Source organism: Nesoenas mayeri, assembly GCF_963082525.1.
Source record: "Nesoenas mayeri genome assembly, chromosome: 1".
NCBI classification, from domain to species: domain Eukaryota; kingdom Metazoa; phylum Chordata; class Aves; order Columbiformes; family Columbidae; genus Nesoenas; species Nesoenas mayeri.
In genome coordinates this window covers 128,037,004-128,059,179 of record NC_137541.1, presented here as the reverse complement: position 1 = coordinate 128,059,179, position 22,176 = coordinate 128,037,004, and the positions used below count along the sequence as shown (strand labels likewise).

At 36.4% G+C, this 22,176-nt stretch overlaps 1 protein-coding gene across 3 annotated transcripts in view; it reads left to right on the top strand.

Annotated features, from left to right (window-relative positions):
- The window catches only part of NCAM2 (neural cell adhesion molecule 2), a gene marked incomplete at its 3' end in the record, with an annotated part of 289,423 nt that overhangs the window by 168,875 nt on the left and 98,372 nt on the right, over nucleotides 1-22,176 (top strand). For all 3 annotated transcript variants that reach the window (XM_080360461.1, XM_080360459.1, XM_080360460.1), the window contains 2 exons: nucleotides 76-236; nucleotides 8,673-8,818. In XM_080360461.1, coding sequence (XP_080216587.1) covers nucleotides 76-236; nucleotides 8,673-8,818 — 307 coding nt within the window. The remainder of the gene's footprint in view (nucleotides 1-75; nucleotides 237-8,672; nucleotides 8,819-22,176) is intronic.

Genomic DNA, 22,176 nt, shown 5'->3' with positions numbered 1-22,176 from the left:
TGATGCTGCAATAACACATTTTTTCAGTCTTTGGAACCTACTGGTTGACTTATACATACTTTTTTATTTTTTCAGGAATGGTAAACTTATTGAAGAAAATGAAAAATACATGCTGAGAGGAAGCAATACAGAACTAACAATTAGAGATATAAGAAATATTGATGCAGGTCCTTATATCTGTAATGCTAAAAACAAAGCAGGAAATGATAAAAAACAGACATTCCTTCAAGTTTTTGGTAAGTACTGTATAGTGTGTTCCATCTTCCCTTTTTAAATATAAACAGTAGAGGACTGAGTTTATAATTCACAATTTTCAGTGTAACTGTATTGCTGCAAGGCATCTGCTGATGCAGCAGACTTCTCTCTGTACAATTTTACAGCTCTTTTACCCCTGTTGGCTACTTTAGCCTTTACATCTGACTTTAATTTTGTAAAGGCTATCTTTGGCATTTGCTTTTCTACTATTCAGATACAGTACAACAGAGTGTTAAATTGTTAATTCACTCCGGCTTTCCTTTAAAAGTTGGCTGCTTTCAAGAAAACCAAGAGGAGAGAAAAAAGGGGAAATTCTGAAAGCAGAAAAAACAGGTTATTTGAACAACTAAGCAGGGTGGGGTTTTTGTTTTGGTTCGTTTTTTGTTTGGTTTGTTGGTGGTGTTTTTTTTAACAAGAAGATACCATACAGAGGTGTTCCTTTTTTTTAATTTGTTTTTCTTGGTTCTTATTGCAGATGTAGTCACAAAAATATTGTCTGATATGAGTTTCAAAGGATAAAAATAATAACATGAAAACTTATTTCTCTTTTTATGCTCTATCACCCAATCTGTGTTCGTGATTCTCTCCTGTACACAGAACTGATCATTTCTTTGAAGTTTTGTATAGCTATGACCTAGTGAAAGCAGGCATCTGTGAGAACACAGAAAACCTTCCTCAGAATCATTGTGCAGGATCAATGCTGTAGCTTAGTTATTAAATATTTACAAAAAAAAAAAAAAAAAGAAAAAAAAAAGTAATGTGTTGGGGTTTTTTTACATTAACTATAGCTTGTAGTAGAAAGACCATTTTTATTTTAATAGCTAAAGCACATACTTAAGACCATGGGAAAATAATTTTTAAGTCCTGCTTAAAACTAACACTAATTTATACTGGGTGAAGCAGTTCTAATAGGAGAGGCTAATCTGGTAGCTTGCACTGGAAAAGCTAAACTGTTGGAGCGGATAATGCTGTTCTTTGGGATCTGGGAGCCTGAGGCTGAAGCCTGAAGTGAATAGGATAACTGTATCTGTATGTCTTCTACTGCCTTTTCTGTTTGGGAAACTCTTCATAGCCCTCCATGCTGTGCTGTCTCCAGTGCTCCTTACTCCAGATGTGTCCAGCATTCAGGGGTCTTTCTCTGGTCCATTGGGTGACCTCAGGACCCTTGGGGCAATGACTGTTGTTTCTACTGCAACAAGATTCTGACAGAGTTGAAACTTGTAATAAAGTAATGTAACCATCATGCAATAAAAATAACAGTAACATCGTAGCATTCAGCATTTAAAATTTCTAGTATTCTGGACTTTTGAATGGACATGCCCATCCATCTTGGTGCCATCTAACACCTGCATATATTTAGTTTCCGTCCATGACCTAGATTTTTTTGTTCAACATGTTTTTGTTTTCCAGTATCAGTGTTAAAAAAGCGGTTTTGTCCTCATACCAAATTCTTACTCTGACAGTTTTTCTGGAACACTAACACATGTATGGAAAGCTGTATGCACACACCCAACTCTCCCCAATTCTCCATCTTTATTAGTGCATTTTGTCTGTTCTACCAATTAAGACTTAGAAGACTAAATAAAACCATTTCCCTCGAGTGATTTCTTACTGATCATGATTTGTCATTCTGTTATCTGCTATGGTTCTCTCTGTGTCATTATCTTTTACTGTTTAAAAGATCTCATCCATATTAATGCTCAGGACTTGTGCTAAGCTTTTTGTTATTAATTCATTTACATTTAGTCCTTCTGAATGGCTTGAGGCTATAGGTGTTTTTCCTTCAATTTTTAAAATACATTTTCAGTATTTGTCCCTGCTTGGAAGCTAACTTTTTGTACCTCTTTTATTCATATTGTTCAGTTTCATTGTTTTCTTTTATTTGTTTTGTGATGCAATTAGCCATATGCATGTATGTGTATGTTTAGATACATGTGAATAAGCATCTTGAATTATGAAATACAACATTTTACAGCTGTGTGCAGCCCAACAGAAATTTCCAAAATAACATAAAAACAAGCAGCAATTTAAGAGGAGTCAAGAAAATTGAACCCCTTAAAACCTTCCTACATCACCTCGTTTTCTGAACTAAGCATCTATTTCTTCATCATTACTTCTCCAGACTGATGGCAGTAGTGTTCATCTGCCTTCTAATAATAAAAACTCTAACCAGGCTAAATGAAGCAAAATTAGCTTTAAATAAAGGCATATTCATGTTTTATAAGAATAGTGCTTATATTCTGAAGATAGTTTTTGTATCTTCATTTTGTTTGTTCTTTAGTTGCTCAATTTCACTCCTTAATCACTCAAGTGCTTGGTTCGGCCATTCTATGATACATAAACAATCGAGATTTTCAACAAGTTTTCTCTCTTCTGTACATATGCCATAAAAAGAGAAATTTCTATGTCTATAAATGTCTATTTTTACAAAGAGAAGCATTTTTTCTTTAATCAGAATTGCTAAAAAAAGGGGAAGGAATTCTAGCATATGTTAATTTGAAGTTCTCTAGGGCTGGTTTACCTACAGGATCAACAAGAATGTAGTCTGAGCTTATAAAATATTTCTTTGGTTTTTCAGTAGTTTCTGACAATTGATTTCATGAAAGTCAAATCAGAGAAAAATACCACAAGAAGCAATACAAAATACCTTTGTAATTATTGTGTAGTTTAAGCACATACTATTTTTGTTTTCTGGAAGTATAATCTGCATCTTATATAGCAGGAAGGTTTTTGCAGCTGTGTTCAATGTAACTTTTATTGGTTATTGAGAAAAGTATATGCTATTACTCATTTTTAATCTGTCATCAGGGAGATAAAAAGAAATGTAAGAGACCTCTCCTGTCTTATCCCCCTCAGATGAGTGCCAAATGTTAACATTCAAAAGATTTAGGTTAATCTAGGCCCTCAAAAGCCATGCATCATGAAACCAAAGAGGCTGCAATGAATCTGTAATGAAATTGAGGTGAGATGTTACCTAAATTTTTTCCGTTATTTTCAGGCTTAATGACCGTGCATTCTTTTTCTATTTGTAGTGCCTGGAGCACACCTAGTTAATTTTCCTTTGAGATTAATAGCTAAATTAATCATGCTTTGGTTATTTTTCTGTGGTGGTTTGGTTTTTGTTTGCTTTGTTTGTTTGTGTTTGGTTTTTTTTTGTTTTGATTTTGGGTTTTTTTTTGTGGTTTGGTATTTTGGTTTTTGGTTGGTTGGTTTGGTTTGTTTTTTAAGATGCTATTCAAAACACATATGGAAGTTCCTTATTTAAAGTCACTGTTATATCTAGAAAGAGAATCCCATGGATCTGCATATGAAACTCTCTGTTCATTCCAGATATTATCAAGGGTACCAACTGCAGCTTCACCAAGTGCAATTAATCAGTTAAAGATGGTAGCGTCAAAAGTTCATGCATTTTCTATATTCCTCCTTCTTCCCTTTTACCTCTTTACCTGTTTGGAAAACCTCTACTTTTTAATATTAAAATGATGCAATCTATAAAGGCAGTGATGCCATTTCTCTCAGAAGACGAGTCTCAAATCCCTTTGAGTGTGAAGTAATTACATCATTTTAACATGTACAAAGACTTAGATGTATCATGTGCTAAATCAAATCAACACTTCATATTGGTGTGTGCGCGAATCCTTATTATGTCAGAAATCAAGTTTCATGAATCGGTTTCTTAGATATTTCCTTGTTGGACCCTTGCTTGTTAATTAAATTCAAACTGAACCAGCAGTTTCCAGGAAGACACAATTGCAATTTTGCCACGTGATACCAGTGTGTCTGTGCAGGAAGATAGCATAAGAATATGATTCCTTGTGTCACATTAATCAATAGATCCTATCAGGCAGTGATACAGACATGTACTAAGCCTCTCACCAGTAAATCCAGCTTTGTATTAAAAACAAGCTGTTTAAAGCAGTTCTTTTCATGAGATATAATCAGGAATATCTCAAGCTTTATATATTTGCTGCTTCCCAAGTCTGAAGAACTTCTTTTGTCAAAGATAAGGGTCAAACTCTGTGAATTCAATAAATTGTGTACCATTTTGTAAGCAACCAGTAACAAATCTAGAACCTCAGATTGCCATCAGTGTTCTTCTTAAGCTTTGGGGGAAGACTGCAAGGTACACAACAATGAGCTTAAACTTTCTGTTAAAAAGGTATTGCCCTTGTCTGAGACAAATCCAGAAGAGACCAAGGAAGGAATCTGAAAGAAACTGTTTATTGAGCAAGTGTTTGAGAACTTAACACCAAACTTCTCTACTCAGAGAGCAAACTTTCCAACCAGGAAATGTTATCTCTTTATTTGGCAGCATCACTCTGTTAATATTTCAAAAATGCATGTCTAGTAATGAGCAGTTCCTTTTCCTTCCAAATAAAATGTTTTTAATGAATCATAAGTATAACTCCCTTCTATGTTCAAGCCTTCTTTCAGTCAGGTCATTCGGTTTACAGTTTTTAAGTACATTATAATATGAATATTTTGATATTTTTGACTGAAGAAAACAGCAAAGACCTGGAAGGTTCCTGGTTTGACATTCCAAGACACTATATTTTCATTTTTTTCACGTTTCCTGGAGCCAGACAAGCAAATGCCAATTCAGTTTCAGACTGACTTTTCAAATTTAGAAGGAACAGTTAAGGAATTGAGGGAGGGCAAAAACTGTTTTGATATTTCAGTGAATACTTGTGTGGTGGGTTGACCCTGGCTGGGTATCAAGTGCCAACCAAAGCCACTCTATCACTCCTCTCCTCAGCTGGGCAGGAGAGAGAAAATATTATTAAAGTCTTGTAGGTCAAGATAAGAACAGGGACATCACTGAGCAATTACCATCATGGGCAAACTAGACTCAACTTGGGGAAATCAGTTTAATTTAGTACCAATGAAAATCAGAGCAGGATAATGAGAAAATAAAACCTAAATCTTAAAACACCTTCCCCATACCCCTCCCATCTTTCTGGGCTCAGCTTCACTCCTGATTTTCTCTACCTCCTCCTCCTTCTAGCAGTGTGGGAGGATGGGGAATGCAGGTTGCAGTCAGTTCATCGCACATCTCTGCTGCTTATTCCTCCTGAGGGGGACGATTCCTCACACTATTCCTCTTCTCCAGCGTGGATTCCCCCCATGGGGGACAGTCCTTCACAAATTTCTCCAACATGAGTCCTTCCCACGGTCTGCAGTTCTTCAAGAACTGCTCCAGTGCGGATCCCATCTACAGGGTGCAATCTTTCAGGAGCAGACTGCTCTAGCGTGGGTCCTCCACAGCATCACAAGTCCTGCCAGCAAACCTGCTTCTGCGTGGGCTCCTCTCTCCATGGAACCACAGGTCCTGCCAGGAGCCTGCTCCAGCACAGGCTTCCCATGGGATCACAGCTTCCTTTGGGTACATCCACCTGCTCCAGCATGGGGTCCTCCATGGACTGCAGGGGGACAGCCTTCTTCCTCATCGGTGTCTGCAACATGGGTTGCAGAGGAATCTCTGCTCCAGTACCTGAAGCACCTCCTCCCTCTCCTTCTTCACTGACCTTGGTGTCTGCAGAGTTCTTTCTTTCATATATCCTCACTCCTCTCTCTTCAACTGCTGCTGCACAGCAGTTTTTTCCCCTTCTTAAGCATACTGTCCCAGAGGCACTCCCACTATCACTGATGGTCCTTCTCATAGCCAGCTGGAATTGATGCTGTCAGCCATGGGGGAAGCTTCTAGAAGCTTGTCACAGAAACTACCCCTGCAGCCCTCTTGCTATGAAAATCTTGCCATGAAACCCACTACAACTAGTCTTGGCATTCTGAAATAAATATTGTTATTTACATGTACAAAAAAACAAAAAACAAAACAAAACAAAAAAATTTCTATGTCCAGAATGTCATTAAAAAAGTCAAACAGTATAAAAACTTCTAATCAATAGCAAGTTGTGACTTGCAACCTATGAAAATGAAACAATTAGATAATATCCCTCATTTGAGCTTTCTTCTTCTTCCTAGTAGTAACTGTCAGTTACATATATCTGATGATTAATCAGTGCTTATTCCTTTAAATGTCAACTGCTCAAGTCTAAAATGTCAAGCTAAAACTTTTTGTCTTGTGATCTATTTGAGGAAGACCTTAAAGAAATTTAGAAGGTAAGTCTAAGATTAAAAATTAAAGAGTATTAGTTATATGTTTTAGAACATGCATCAAATTGAGAAGATTATATTTTTCAGCATGTCCAGATGGGGAAATCCTCTCGTTCTGATGGAAATAATGTCATTCCAAGTTTTGCTGTTTCCTGACATAAAATAATTTGGATGTTTAATTTTTTTTTTTTTAAAGGAATGATATACCAGCCAAATTTTGCTCTTTGTTTCCAGTGATGATCAAAGGAAAGAAAGGAAAGAACAGATTATGTTGTAGCCAGGAGATATGGCTATAGGAAAATATTATCTGAATTTCTCAAAATAGGGTGTTTCATAGACACTTGGATGATCCTGAAAGTGAGAGTAATAACTGAAGGTATTTTGACATTTCACATGGTTATGTTTTATCTCAATTTTTTTGTAGTTCTTTCAAATGACATCTCATGTTATACTATAGAAGAGAGTTTCAGCTTGCTCAGCAAAATTGATGTCTTTCCATAATGCTTTTGCTTGCTGCATTCTACTGCATCCAATAAAGCTCTTGACATTTCAAGAGGGCCTGATCACTCATGATGTTTTCTTTCTGCACACAATGCCACTCATCATAGATTATATAGAATATATTATAGTAGTGCTTCCTTGAAAGCAAAACTGAGGAACACTACGTTGGAAATACATTATTTTCAACAAATGTCCTTATTGTTTACAAAGTCAATGTTAAGAACTCCCAAAATAAAATTTATTCATGTAAACTTAATTCACTGGGTTTTGGTGTAAACATATTGAATCATATTCTTATTACATGATTACATGCTAGGTTTTCCAGTGGGATGAATGTCTCATTCAATGTGTGAAATGGATAGGTCCAGAAAAACTTATTAATGGTTATTTATGAGTGAGTATATAGGATCAAAACATTTTTTATGAAAATACTTGAATGGCATGGAAGAGAGTAACAGTCTTTGCAATTGAGCTCTTGTATGATATTGTAGATATAAGGCCCTCTAAATAAACGTGTTCATGTATAACCAGAAATTGTATTGTATATGTAAATAACTTGACAGAGTACAGTATAGATTGAGACTTGTAATTACTGTATACTTGTGGGTATAAAATTGAATGATTTGAAGAATGCAAACAATGTCTGGAAATTTTAAATTGTATTTTACCACCTATTTACTCAGTAAGTCAGGATGAATAGCTTTGTATCAGAGGACACATCAGTTCTTAATAGTGTTAATGCCAGTACAATATGTTTGTCATCAGGAGGTTATGTTAAATTCAGTAATTGGTGTAAAGAATGTATTTCTGAAGATCAAAGTGCAATAATATTAATAACTGTATTTTTTCCATATAATTTGTATTTGAAGACAAACACAGATTATCATAGAATCAAAGAATGCCTGAGGCAGGAAGGCACCTCTGGAGACCATCTACAACCAACTCCCTGCTCAGAGCTGGGGTTTCAGGACCGTGTCTGGTCAGATTTTGAATATCTTCAAGGGTGGATACTCCAGAGTCTCCTGAGCAGCTTGTTCTGGTGTTTAGTCAGCCTCTCAGTAACAAAGGTTCTTCGTCATCTTAAATGGAATTTCCTGTGTTTCACCCTCTGCCCATTGCCCCTTTTCCTGTCACTGGGCACCACTGAGAAAATCCTGTTTCTGTCTGTCCTCACCTCTGTCAGGTGGCTAAGATCCCTCAGAGCCTTCTCTACTCAGGGGCATTTTGGTGGCTCATGGTCATCTTCTTGTTCACCAAGACCCACCAGGTTTTGTCTGCAGAGCTGCTTTACAGCCAGCTGGCCCCCAGCCTGCGCTGGTGCATGGCGTTGTTACTGCACAGGTGGAGGTGGAAACGTTGAATCTCTGCTTCGTTCCTGAAGTTCCAGAGAGCAGCGAGGTGTAGCTGGTCCCTAAGAGACAGAGAGCCAGAAGCAAAGACATGAACCCAACCGCCAGGGCAGGGGCCTTGTCCGGCAGGGCCCATCCCATACTACCCCAGCAAGACAGCAGTCAGCCTGGCTGTCAGCCATTCTGAGCTGGGACTCCAGGTCATCAGACATAGAAATGGTTGAAGTGCAACTTGAAGTCAGAAATGTTGATTGCTCTTGTGGTTGGTAATGTGAAAACATTAATCCTATGTAAAAAATAAATAAATAAATAAATAAATAAATATATATATGTATATATATATCTATCTATATAAAATTAATGTGCTTTTAAAAAAGAAAAAATAGTGGATTAAAAGATTTTGACATGACATTCTTCGTGCAGGATGAGTAATATAATTTGTATTTTTAACAGTACAGCCTCAAATAATACAACTTAAAAATGAAACCACGTTTGAGAATGGGAAAGCCACCCTCATCTGTGAAGCTGAAGGAGAACCTATCCCAGAGATTACTTGGAAAAGGGCCATTGATGGAACAACTTTCTCTGAAGGTGATAAGGTAAATCAGCCTTAATATTTAAAATATCTAAATATGTGTTATCTGGCTAATCTTCTTTTCATAAGCAGAAAATTATTTTAGAGATACATTAATTCTAGATTCCTCTGGAATTGGAAGGAATTGCTTCTTTCCAAGGTAATAAGAGGGACGTGGAGATTCTAAATGTAAAATTGAAAGAAAAAAACAAAACAAAACAGTTAAAGTGCTCAAAGCTAATTCCTCTTACTAGGCCTAAATTTTCAAGCATAGGGTTTCATAGTAAGGGTTTAAATTTCATCTTGATCTTAATGGCTGTGCCTAGTCCTTCTTGATTATATTTGGACTCTGTCCAGTATTTTTCAAAATGCAATGGAGCTTAAAGAAATCTGAAATTAAAAACTCTGAATAATTTGTAGCTCTTTATTTCCCACTTCTGATTTTTCTTCCTATTTCTTCTCTTTTCTTATCTTTTCCCTCACACAGATCAAGTAGTCTATAACTCCAAATTAGGCCCATTTCCTCCCCTTTTTTTTTCTATTTTCGCGTTTACTTATGACATAAATCGAGTACAGTAGGATTACATATGACAATGAAAGTCAATTACTGAGTGAACAGTGAATGGTGAAAGCAAAAGGGAACAGTGTGATGTCATTCCTAGCCATTTAGATAACAAGCTGTTTCTATAAAACTCTTTTTATTTTTCCCTTTAAAAAAAATATTTTATTTTAGTATTTGAGCAAGTATTTTCTTCCTAATTTCCTTACACAAACAACTTAAATTTGCACTGGTTACAAAGTATGAGATACCATCTTTCTGGCTGGCTAATTCAAAACTTTTACTCCAGATAATCAAATAGTAAAATAGACAGTCTTCTTGCAGATGTTTGTGTATTCATAGCTCTTGCTTAAAAAACCACAGTTGACAAACCTATACAGCAGTCATGCCAATGAGGAAATCAGATACATAGTAAGTCGCTCAGTTTATAGGGAATTGCTTTATATTAAGCAATCACGTACTTCCATTATCAGTATTCTGAAAGAGAACATCTGGTCAGAGACTCTTATTACCTTTCTTGGAACTGAGGCAGTTTATGTGAGGCTCTGTCTACCGTTTTCCTGCTCTGTGATTTCCATTTTGGAGGAACATAACAGTATTTATATAGGATTTTTTCTAATAGTTTTGTGTTATAACAAAAGAGTTTTTCTCCTTATATATTTCAAGTCAAAGGTCAATTTTCTGACCCACAGACTGCACTTAGTTCAAAGCTTACAAATGTAGCTTTTCACTTGTCTTTGGAATGTTCCTAAAATAACTGTTATATCAGAAATCAAAAATGAAAGCAAATTGCAGAAATAAGCTAAAAAATATTGGTCCAGTTGAAACCTGAAACTTATCCAGTGCTTATATAGGACAGTATTCGTAATTCAAACTGCCAATGGTTAAACTATCTAAACATGTTACTGCAGCATTTTTTTAACTGTGATTCAACTGAATAATACTGACAACCAAATTAAAACCTATATTCAGTTTCTACTAGTGTGCTGGCATACCATGTGTGAAAGATAAAAAGAATATGCTCATATGTTTTCCTTTTGTGTATTGCTCATGGGAGTTTTTGTTGAATGTTGAATAAATGTTCTGTAATGCTCTATATATTATTTAGCTATAAGATATACTGCTGCATTTGCCTTGTGGTCCTTCAGCTTCAGGGTGCCAAAGTCTTGGCTTGTGCTTTCCTACCAAATTAGGTGAATAGGGAACAAAACTGGCAGTGATTGAGTCACTGAATAATTCTTGAATAATACAGCAATGTTTTGCACACAGGAAAAGGTAAATTGAAGAAAACGGAGGGTGGGGAGTGTAGCATAGTCTTACATTAAAATTATTAATATGTGATAACTTTTGAAGTTCATGTTCAATCACTAGACATACTTGCATAAATTCAAAAATTATCATCTACATTCAGAGAATTCATCTTTTGAATGTTCTACCAGTTTTAATGCATTTTTTGATATAGACTGTAAATTTTTAGGCGGCTGTTTTTTTCTGCAGAGATAGAAGAACTGTTCTAACTATAATATTAACAAGATCATGATTAAAAAGCACAGAAAGTGTTGTTCTTATATTTAATTATCCTTCTATTGCTTTTAGTGTGCAGCTCCTCAGTCATGTTATTCTTGTTCTGCTAAAAAGTAAGCATACCTTGTACAGATAAGGAAGAAGGCTGAATGTGAGATGATTCTTAGCCTACATGGACTCAAAATGTTTTCTTTCCTGATTCTTTAACAAGGACACAGGTTCTTCTGAATTTTGAAATGATTATGTCCAATATAATGGAAAACATGCACCAAAGTCATAGATCAAAGAAATAACCATCTAGGCTTAAGGACAATAATGTTAATGAGTAAGAAGTCCATAATTATCTCTTAGGAAAATATAGCTTTTATAAAGGATTTTCAGTACATCAGAAGTGTGTATTTGAAAGTTGAAGCCAAGGGAGTTCAAACCAGAAGCAAAGAAGCCTTTTCCTCTCCCCTTTTATCAGTTAGTCTTTGGAACAATCTACCACACAGTGTGTGGTCCCTGTTTCACTGATAAATTGAAATAAAGGGGTCTTTCCACTTCCTCTGAGCTCTCTTGAACGTTTAAATGGAAAGTTTTGCAGTAGGTCACATTAGATGACCTCTGTAATCCTTTTATGGCTTTATATCTCCTACGTATGTAGGAGTGGGTAAGCCGGAGTAAATGAATGACTATGTGTGACAGAAGGTGTTTGTCTCACCCTTAAAGTTTTGGAAACAGAAATGGAGGTTTAGTCCAAGACAGAGCTTCATCTGCTGTTGCAGTGTCAAGCCAAAACTCCCTGCTTGGTGTATGTGCTCTGCCTCTGTGCTTCTAGTCCCTAATTCCCCAGCACTGCAAATCCTTTCACAGATGTGCCAACCTGGCCGTGCCCCTTTTGGCTGTGATTGGAAATGGCATGTTCCTGCAGACCTCTGTGCACCCAGCAGGCCTGGCCCTTCTCCCAGCAAAAAGAGTGGGCAGGAGAAGAGTTGGTTTTTTGTTGGTTTGTTGTTTATTTGGGGTTTTTTTTAGAACAGAAGGAAGGCTAGTGATTGAATTTGATTTGCTGTAATCACTTATAAAATGGATTTTGCACATGCATACACATATCTACAAACATCTCTGAAGAAGAACATACCTTGATTCTCAGACACAAAAATGTCATTGATGTCTGTGCATGCTGTGCATGCTGCAGAAGTGTGAAAGTGTGAGGACAGAGCTTCATGCTTTACTTTTCTAGTATCTAATTCTAGCAGAAATATGAAAGCTGACCAAGGTTGTTTGTAATTACCATTTCAAGCCCTGTTTTGGAATACAAATTACAATAACAGATGGTGCTTGATATGCGATAGTAGCTCCACTGTATGCAGCATGCGTCCAAAGAGACAATCTTTACTGTGAAGAATTTATCATCTAAACATGTAAAATGAATGAAAGAAGTCAGTGCAGTTTTGATAATGCCTCACATGTTAACTGGTTACTGCTCACTGGTTAACTAAAACAAAAGAAGATCATTTGCAGCCTGGGTGTTGGATTTAAGATATATTAAATGATTCTGTATTTTATATATATTTGATACAGATTCACTAAGTGTTTTTGAAATACCTTACACTATTGTTCTTATAGCCACAAGTAAAGAAAAAAATACCTGATTGTTAACTTTATAATGAAGATTATCTAAGTAGTTTGAGTTCTCCTTCCTTCCACTTGGGTGTCCCCATGAGATTTCCTATGACATTGTTTCTAAATACAGCAGAGCTGAGACCAACAGGTACATTATTTTCCAAGTTTTAATTAACTTTATATTGGCATGCAAATCATAAATACTTGGAGTTTTTAGAGTTTATCATAGCTTTTATGATCAGGCAGTAGACAAAGGTAAAGGATTTGGGGTTTGTTTTGTCTTTTCCTTTGAAAAGTAAACTCTGTTTTTTTCCCCAAGCTAGTTAACTCCACTTCAGCTATTACAAATGTCAATAAAAGAAATCTGATTTTTTTTTTTTTTTACTCCCTGTATTATGCTATTGTCACTGAACAAAAAGAAGTGTCAAAGTGTCAGCAAATTGTGTTGCCTTTGTTTTGCAATAGTAATGAGAGTTCTGCTACATTCTTGCTCATCAAGGATCAGCTCTTTATTTGAAATGAATTACCTAAAAAGAGAAAACAGAAGTATCTAGGGTATTTTAATTGATGCCAGGAGATTTCTTTCCTTTTCTGAGCTGTACAAATCCCAGTCTTTGTAAATTAGTCTCAGGAACTTTTCTCCTTTAAATAGTTGGAAAAATGTAAGGAGCAAGCCTCCTTACCTTATTGAAGAAAAGTGTAATAATCTATTTCACTTAAATGTTATCTGAATACCTTCTCCTTACACTATCATAGAATATTTTTGCCATTGTATTATTAGCACAGACCTGCACAGACATGCAGACTAGAACTATTTATGTAGCCAGCTGCAATTGCATCTGATAATGCAATTGAGACAAGCTGCAATTGCATTTGATAATGCAATTGAGACACTCTGCAAACAAATCAATCAAGCATCATTTTTTTTTTTTTTTTTTAATTTGGTTTTTAACCCTAAAATGAATCATGGTGGGCTTTACATGTTAAGGCTATGAAATAGAAAAGTAAGAACATTGTGACCAGAAGGAGAAGGTAAATAAATGGCCTTGAGAGTGACTAGAAAGCAGGAAGGTGCCCTTAAATGTTAGGTAATTAGTGCTGTTGAGAATATATAGATTTATATTCTGTGACATATGCAAAACATTGAGCACATATGAGCATTGAATAGTATGCTTGCACCAGTCATGTGATCCATAGAAATCTGCATGTGTCTTGGGGTGTCTACATCTTCTCTATGGCATGTTCAGCTACACTAGTATGGAGCTGAGACGAACTCTTCTGTTAACTAGAAGGAGCTAAAAGTAGAGTGTACAGTTGTGGAGGGGTGACAGTATTTTAGTAGGAAGATTGATTTTGGGGCATATCATTTTATGCAGTTAGAAATAAAAAGCAGCTTTCCTGGGTGAGCTGAGGAAGCATTATAGTAGGAAAAGCTGCAAGCCAATGTGGATATTTCAAAGTCCTTAAGTAGCCCAGTCACTCATCTGAGTTCCATACAGTCCTTTAGATAACATCTTCAGTGATGTGTGAATGAAGCCAAAACTGAAGCCAGAAATTATCTTGAGGTACCATAGCATCTTCCTCAATGTAGGCTTGGTTGGTCGTTATATGGACAACTCAATGCTAAATCTCAGCCACATGGGCCAGAGGGCCCTTCAGATTTGTTCCTCTTCTGGGAGAGAATTAAATGCTCTGTTAGCCAGAGGAGACCAAATGGCTTTACATATACACATCCATACTTTATTCCTGTTGTGTGGATGGCTGTATTACTATTACACTGGCTTAGAATTCTGCAAGTTTTTCCTTTCAGCAAAACTTTAAGGTCACTTTCCACTGGGACAGACATAGGTAGAGACAAAGTTGTTGATTCTTTAAATATGACAAAAAGCCCCCAAGAAAATGTAAAATTTAATACGTTTTCTCTATTAAAATCTTAAACAATCTGGAGAAAGGACGATATTTATTTAGAAACATCACTAATTTTATCCGTTGTTTAACATGAGACCTAAACTTAAATTAAGTACAAAGTTTTTATCCATTCTGTAAATGGATAGTCCTGTTTCTACCTAGTTTTTATTTCAAACTTAAAAATTATCTCCCACTGAATCTACTTGCTAGGTACCAAGTAGGGTATTTTTCGTACTTTCTGCAGGTCGTGGTGCCGCATTTGCTGGCTGAAATAAAACCATAAACGTTTGGAAATTGCGTTTGTTTTTCCTCCAGTATTAGCATTTTCCATTTAGTCATCAGTGATGATATTTTTTCTGTTACACTAATGAAGGCTGAAATTACTCGGCAACTTTGTATGGACCAACATTTCCTATGATACCAGTGTTGCTTGGACTTGAATATCCATTCATTATTTCCATTGCAAAAAAACATATTTTCATGAGCTTCTGCCTAAGTATCAGTTGTATTATCTGCTAATGGTTTAATAACTTTCAAATAGCTGTTACTTGTCTGGTGAAATAGAGATCCTGCATCTGATGATACATTAAGTGATCCAGCCACACGTTATAGACTGGAGTCATTTGGTAGTGTTCACTGATTGTTCAAAGATTTCAGAAATGTTACATTTTCTAGGTACTGTGGAAACTCATAGGAAATAGCACAACTGGCAGTGGAATGCTGGTGAAAAATGGCTTTTATGCTATTAAAACCTGCCAGTAGTTTTCCTGACCTGAAAGGCAGTTTGAATACCCCTTTAAATTAGTAGAAAATAGGTATTTAGACTTTTGGCAAAACCAGGATGAAAGTAAGTGATAAGTTCTTAGTAACTGATTAATGTCCTTAGTATGCTGTTAAAAACCCCATGTTTTTCTATCACATTTTCACTGTACCATCTCCCTGTGTACATCTACCCATACACTATCTTCCTATTAATATAATACCAGTTCTCAGATTTCAAACACAGTCAAGTTATGGCAGTTTAGCATGACAATGCTGATGGACCAGTCTGTGTCCATCATTCATGGTGGTTCAGGACCTGTGCAACTTAAACTAAGGCAAAATGCAGGAATCTTATTGCTTTGCACTAGGCAAAGTCAAGACTGCTTGCACCATCCCTTACTGACAGCTTCTGAAATTCAGTAGATAATATTTCTTTGGACTGCATAACTGAATGATAGGTTTGAGCTCTGATCCATGGTGAAAATAACACCCGTCTATGTATGGACATAAGCTGTGTTATTAAAATTTCTACATGTTGTGATAGCATAAATAATGGTATCAACAGTAAGATTTTTTTTTTTACTTTCTGTATATTTCTGCTTGTATAAATCAAGTTGTGACATTTATGCCAAAGGCAAATGGATTATTAGCATGTGGTAATCTTTACCTTACTGCAAGCTGATCATCTAAGGTACTCTATTATATCTTATAGGTAGCTGATATGTAGTGTTAAAACCCTCAGGGTTATATTACTTGAAAAAAAAAAAATATATTGAATTGACATAGTACTCTATAAAAGTTCCTCTTCTTACAATAGTATCCTTATCACAGATGCAAAATTATTTCAGTAATACCAAAACTGTAGTAATCTCCATTGAGATAAAAGTATCTCTATCTCACACAAAAGCAACACTATAAGCATTTAAATGTAAGACCTCTAAGAACTTTGAGACTGGTGGATATCCTTTAAGAATTCCTGAACTCCTAATTATGTTTAAAAGTCTTTACAAATTCTGTATGAAAATGCACAGATTTATATAAAGATTAATCCTTTTGTCTTTATCACTTCAGTCATTATATTTGTTAGAATGAAATTGTATAATCATGAAACATTACACATGTATCATTCACCCTGTAGCAAATGCCAAAATACAAAATAACACGGGGTTTTTGCTCATGAGATAACCTCAGCAAATGTATTTTTTGGAAATTCTATTGGTAACTTTGTTTCTTGGATAAGACATTGGGAGCTGTACAAAAGAGAAAGAAAACTGTTACCTCTACCAGCAGCACACCAAGAGGACATTTGATTGAAGTCTCCTCTGCTCCAATGTGGGTCCTTCACGTGGGCTATAGTTCTTCAAGAACTGCTCCAGCATGGCTCTTTTCCACAGGGTGCAGTCCTTCAGGAACACACTGCTCTGAGTGGGTCCCTCATGGACCACAGTTCCTGTCAGGAGCCTGCTTTGGAGTGGGCTCTTCACGGGTTGCAGCTTCCTTGAGGACATGTCCACCTGCTCCAGTGTGGGGTCCACCATGGAGCAGATGGACCGCCTCACCATGGTCTTCTCCATGGTCTGCAGGGGGATCTCTGCTCTTGGGCTTGGAGTACCTTCCCCCTCTCCTCCTTCTCCTACCTTGGTGTCTGCAGGGCTGTTTCTCACACATTTTCCTCATTCCTCTTTTTCCTTTCCTTCCTCACCCAGAAAGCAGGGCTGTTTCTCACACATTTTCCTCATTCCTCTTTTTACTTTCCTTCCTCACCCAGAAACTGATGACTTTCCCCCAGGCTTCCCTCTCCCCTCCAAATTTTCCTGCATACCTAAGAGTCCTGGAGCTGAGACTAACTTTTTAGCTGTGATCAATTTATCCACATTCTCTTCAGTTTATGTGTTGTTACAGATCTGTTTCTTCAGAAATGTACTATGCATAACTTCTGATAATTTAATTTAATAATATTTATACTCCTTGAGTTTCCTATTTTGTGTAGCTGAGTAGGAAATGCTCTAAACTGACTGAAAATAAGCTATAGATTGTTTCTAGCATTTTTATTGCCAGTTATAATTTCCCTGGTAGAATGACATGGGTTTTTGTTCTACCATGTTGTAATCTCTGCCTTCCGACTTCTTTCAAACTCCAGTAGCAGTACATCCTTCTGCAATAGCTTTGACCCAATTTGACTGTCATGCATAATCTTTTATTTATAACCAAACATGTAAAAGAGATAGAAATGTAAACAGGTAAACTCTATTGGATGATATCAATTAAGTAAAATAACTTGAAAACAAACATTTCTGTACCTTTTCAGAGATGTCCAGGTTAGCTCATTTTCTCCATTTTGCATGCTACTTCAATAATTCCCCATTGTTTCTTCAGCTGCAAATAGCCATGCAGAATTATCTGGGTTTGTGAGCAAAGACTTTTTGATCTGTGAGATCTTGATCTGTGTCCTCCTAGAGACAATTCCCCTGGTCCTCATGACTCACTCAAGTTATGCATTTCTGGCTTTCTGTGCCTTTCGTTCCCCTAAGGAAACCTGCAGGACTCCACCTCATCCCCATTTCCAGACAGATGCTCTATCTGCTGTCTAGCTATAGTAATTTTAATAAAATATACATCACCTTTACAGAAAACTGGAAATGATCTCAAGTTACCTGAAACTACTAAACAAACCAGTAAGAGAAACTGAAATTGTGATCCTTTTTTTTTCTTTCTCCCCACCAAAGAAAGTATGTATGGCCCTGCTCTATATGTGCTGTTCTGTGGTATATAACTGCATACCTTCACCACATCAGTTATTCCTGCAACTAAAGCTAAACCTAATTTTATTTTCATTATTCTAGTGACCCTTCTAGTATTTCCCTTAGACCTGAGGTAAAAAAAAAAAGAAAAAGAAAAAAAAAAGAGAGAGGGAGAAGTGCTGACAATTCATCAGCATCCTAAATTCTTCTCCAGGGGAAAATACAAATACTTAACCTCCAACTCCAATGCCTTAAAAAGAAACCTAAGCAGAACGATGCTTCTTTCCCTGCCTTGAATCAAATTGAAGTTATTTTTGTCCATTTTGTACTGTAGTCAGCTTACATGTTTTGTCTTCATAGGTTTCCAGCTACAAGTTGTTTCGATTTCTTTTTTTCTTCAGTGCCAGTTAAGACAGAGAATTAGTTAGACCTTTGCCACATACAGTACCTGCCACAGAGCTAAGGGAAAGCAAATTTGGGTAGTGACCTGATGACTAAGGACTTGCAATCGTAAAGCCAACTGAAATTACCTCAGACCAAGGCAGCCCCTGGCAAGTCCCATGACCATGCGCTGCTGGACCAGGGCAGAGCCTTTACTGCTAACAGGAGAATCATACTTAATAGCTACAATCCCTGTTTGAAGGAAAACTGTGACCTTATCGCTTGATGTTCCTTTGTTCTTTCACAGCTTTGTAACTCACTCTGCATGGGCAGTTTGGTGTAGTACAGTTGGTATAGTTTCACCTATATAGTTGTTTCTACAGCTGAAGTAATATTTACTCCAGATTTTAACTGGCTCAAACAGAAACAGGACCAGGTCAAAGTTCCTAGCCAGAGCAACCATGCTTGTTCCTACTGATGCTGTATATATTTAATTGTGATTATTCTTCTTCAGATGTACCGAGGTTCAATAATCACTGGAGACTAAATTGTGGCAAAGCACAGTTAGTATTTTACATTTGAGAAGTCCTAGATCCCAAATTGATACATGTTTGGAACCCTGTGCTCATGCTAGATTCTTCCCTTACTCATCCATTGCAGGAAGACCTTCTGACTCCAATTTGCACTGATGTTACAACCATTTTAAAGATTTACAAAGCTGGGGTATAATCACCCATGTCTCTTTCTCATTTATCCAAAGAGTCAAGTTACAATAACATTTGATTGTCTAAAGTAAGATGTAATTGTATAGTAAAATCATTATTTTTAGTGGCCTGTTTCATGTGTGATCCGTACTGAATAAGAACATTGTACTTAGTGGTCTTATTCCTGATAATTTTGCTCTTCTGAATCCCTCTGAGTCACCCATGTTAATGGCATAATAGCAGTGTTTGAGTAGATTCACATCAGTGAAATTCTTAGGAATAAATCCATTAAATACAGTCTTTATGAATGAATCATAACTTCTAATTGTAAAGTACATATGCAGTTATTACAGTTGTAATATTACTGTTACAGACACTTGTTTGTGGTTACTATTGGGGTTTTTTATGGCCAACACTAATGCTCGTTTTCTTCTACAAGCTTTTTTCATATGATGCTGATATTTTTTGCTATTAATAACCATCAACCTTTTCTTTCAAGTGATTTGCATCTTCAGCAGAAGTAATCTTGAATGGCTGATCATCGTATTTTCTTTCTTTATTATTTTACTTTCATACTCTTTTGTGAGTAAAAAACAATCAAGGAAAGAAGCTCATTTTTCTGTTTCATGTTTTAGTAAGTGGTTTTGGTGTGTTAGATATCCCGTGTCATCTCATTGTGTAACAACTTAAGTTCAAAAGAAATGCCAGCATGAATCAATCAAGTATCAGTTCATAACTTCTAAATAATATATGAAGCCTTCAAGAATACATTTTTCCTGAAACTGTACATGCTGTTCACAACCTGCATAGAACACACTACTATTTCCAATCTGAATTCTTTAAAAGTAACTGCTATGTCTGCAGATGAACAGAAAATCAAAACAACGATATTTTTTTTCTTCAACATTATTTTTTTATATATCATCCATGGTGTTTCACTATAGACCTACAAACAGTAGGTTCTTCAATAATTTCTTCTTTGTGGAAAAACAAATTCATAACAAATTCAGGAATTTGCAGCATGCTGACATAAATATTTAATGAGCTGCAGTTCTTAAAAGAATCACAAGTTCTTCTATAAAAATCACTGAAGTCCAAGACACTGCTGTAGCATTATTCTGATTCACTGGACACTAAGGCTTGTGCACGTAGCAATACTCTGGAATTTTCTGCTGTCTCCAACAGGTGCATGGATAGAATACATTTACCTGAAGAGAATGGGAAATATTGTGAATATACCATCCATAATCCAGAAGGGAGCTTCCATCAGCTTCTACACGATGATGGCTGTTGTGACTAACAGCCCTTTCTCATCATCAAAGGTAGATTTTCAGACTAGGAATTGCTGGTCACTTACATTTAATAGACTCCTGGAATTCTATCGTCTTAGTATCAGCATGTCAGGTTGTAAAAGTTCTTGCCTTTCCTGATGCTTCAAGAAACAGTTTCATGAGCAAGTATGATTTGCTTAATCTCACATAAAAGAAACATGAACCTGAAGTATGTGATCTGAAGTTTTCCTCTCATGTGGATATCAAAACAACCCAAAATCAGAAAGATTCCTCAAACAGTCGTTTTTCATGAAATTCCAAAGATTATTCTGTTAATCCATATTTGTTTTTTCCTTGAAAATTCAGTAATGCATACTCACAATGTGACCAAGACAACATAAAGAGTTGGCAATTTTTGACAATTTGATCCGAAGACAGACAAGCTAGACATAAAATTAAAACAGCTTCTTTTTTTTTTTTTTTCTTTTTTCCTTCTTCTTCTTTTCCTCCTTCACTCCCTACCCACTGTGTGAGGATCTTCTACCATGTACATCTGCAGCAGCTCCTTGGGAGGAACTTGAAAAGGTCCTGCAGTTTTTACTTGTTTTATGTTCTCACAATGACTCTTCCTGGGTCTGTTGCGCTGTTACAAAAGAAAAAAACACTCTCAGTTCTAAGCCACTGTTTATTCATCTCTTCTGTTGTTAACACATGCAATGCATGTCCAAAATAGCACTGAAGTTCACAAGGTGATAGAAGACATATTTGGTAAATATGTGACATGAAAAACTGACCTGCAGTGGTGTCACTGTGGACAGTAATGGCACTTTGATTACAAATAAGCTCTAAACATTAGAAGAACAACAAATAAAGGTATTTCAACTGTGTAGATTTTAAATGTAAGGATTTTTGCTTGCAGTTTGTACTTGGACTTGAAAGAATTAAGGAGTATTTTGCCAGCCAAATGGTAAACTCTGTAGGAGGGAATATAATCAACACAAAGTCACAGCTTCTCTAACTGTCCAAGTAATATTATCAAAATCCAGCTACAAACAAGTCACCAATTTCTGCATCTGTTCTCACCTTCCTCTTGCTTTCAGCCAACTCAAAATGCATGTTTTGGCAGCCATACAATTTTGTCTCATTTGGTGCCACAGTTCCTCAGTGGGAGCTGGAGAAATGGTTGATAAATCAAACTCAACCACTAATCACACCGTCCACGTCTCCGTGAGTACAGCTTTCTACAGTTGAAAAAGAATGACAGTTTCTAAGCATCATAAGCAGTTAATTCTCCCCTTCTGAGAAATTCCACTTTTTGAACTACAATGACAATGGAATTGTGCAGATTGGATACTCCATGGTACCTGAATATGTTATTCTGTCCCAGAAGCTGTTCTTGTCTCTTTGTGAAGATTGTACTCTCATCACATCTGTAATCTCTCTAGCAATCATACCCTGAAAACTGCATACCTCCTCTACCTGTGGAACCCTTGAAATACACCGTTATCATCATCTGGTACTGCTTTGGGAGCTCTGGAATGTGGTTTTGGAGCTGTACATCAACCAGTCAGGTCAGCATCAGCTGGTCAGGACTTGTGGAATATCCACATGTGGAACTACAAATCATGTGAGAAGCAAAAGCATGACAGAAAAAGTCAGGTAGTAGAATAGCATAGGTAACATGACAAAAATTTTCTCAAAATAAATCAGATATGTTTACTTCTACAGAATGTGTAGAATCTCTGCTGATGAGATACCTCCCATTTTATGCTTATTGTAGAATTTATTTGTGTTAAGATAGATATTCTGGGTAAGAATATTGCAAGTGCGGAAAGTTCTCACCCTTTGGTGCTTTGTTTTTGTTTAATTGGTTGGGTTTTGTTGAGTGTGTGGTTGTTTGTTTTGTTCTGGTTTTGGTATTTTGT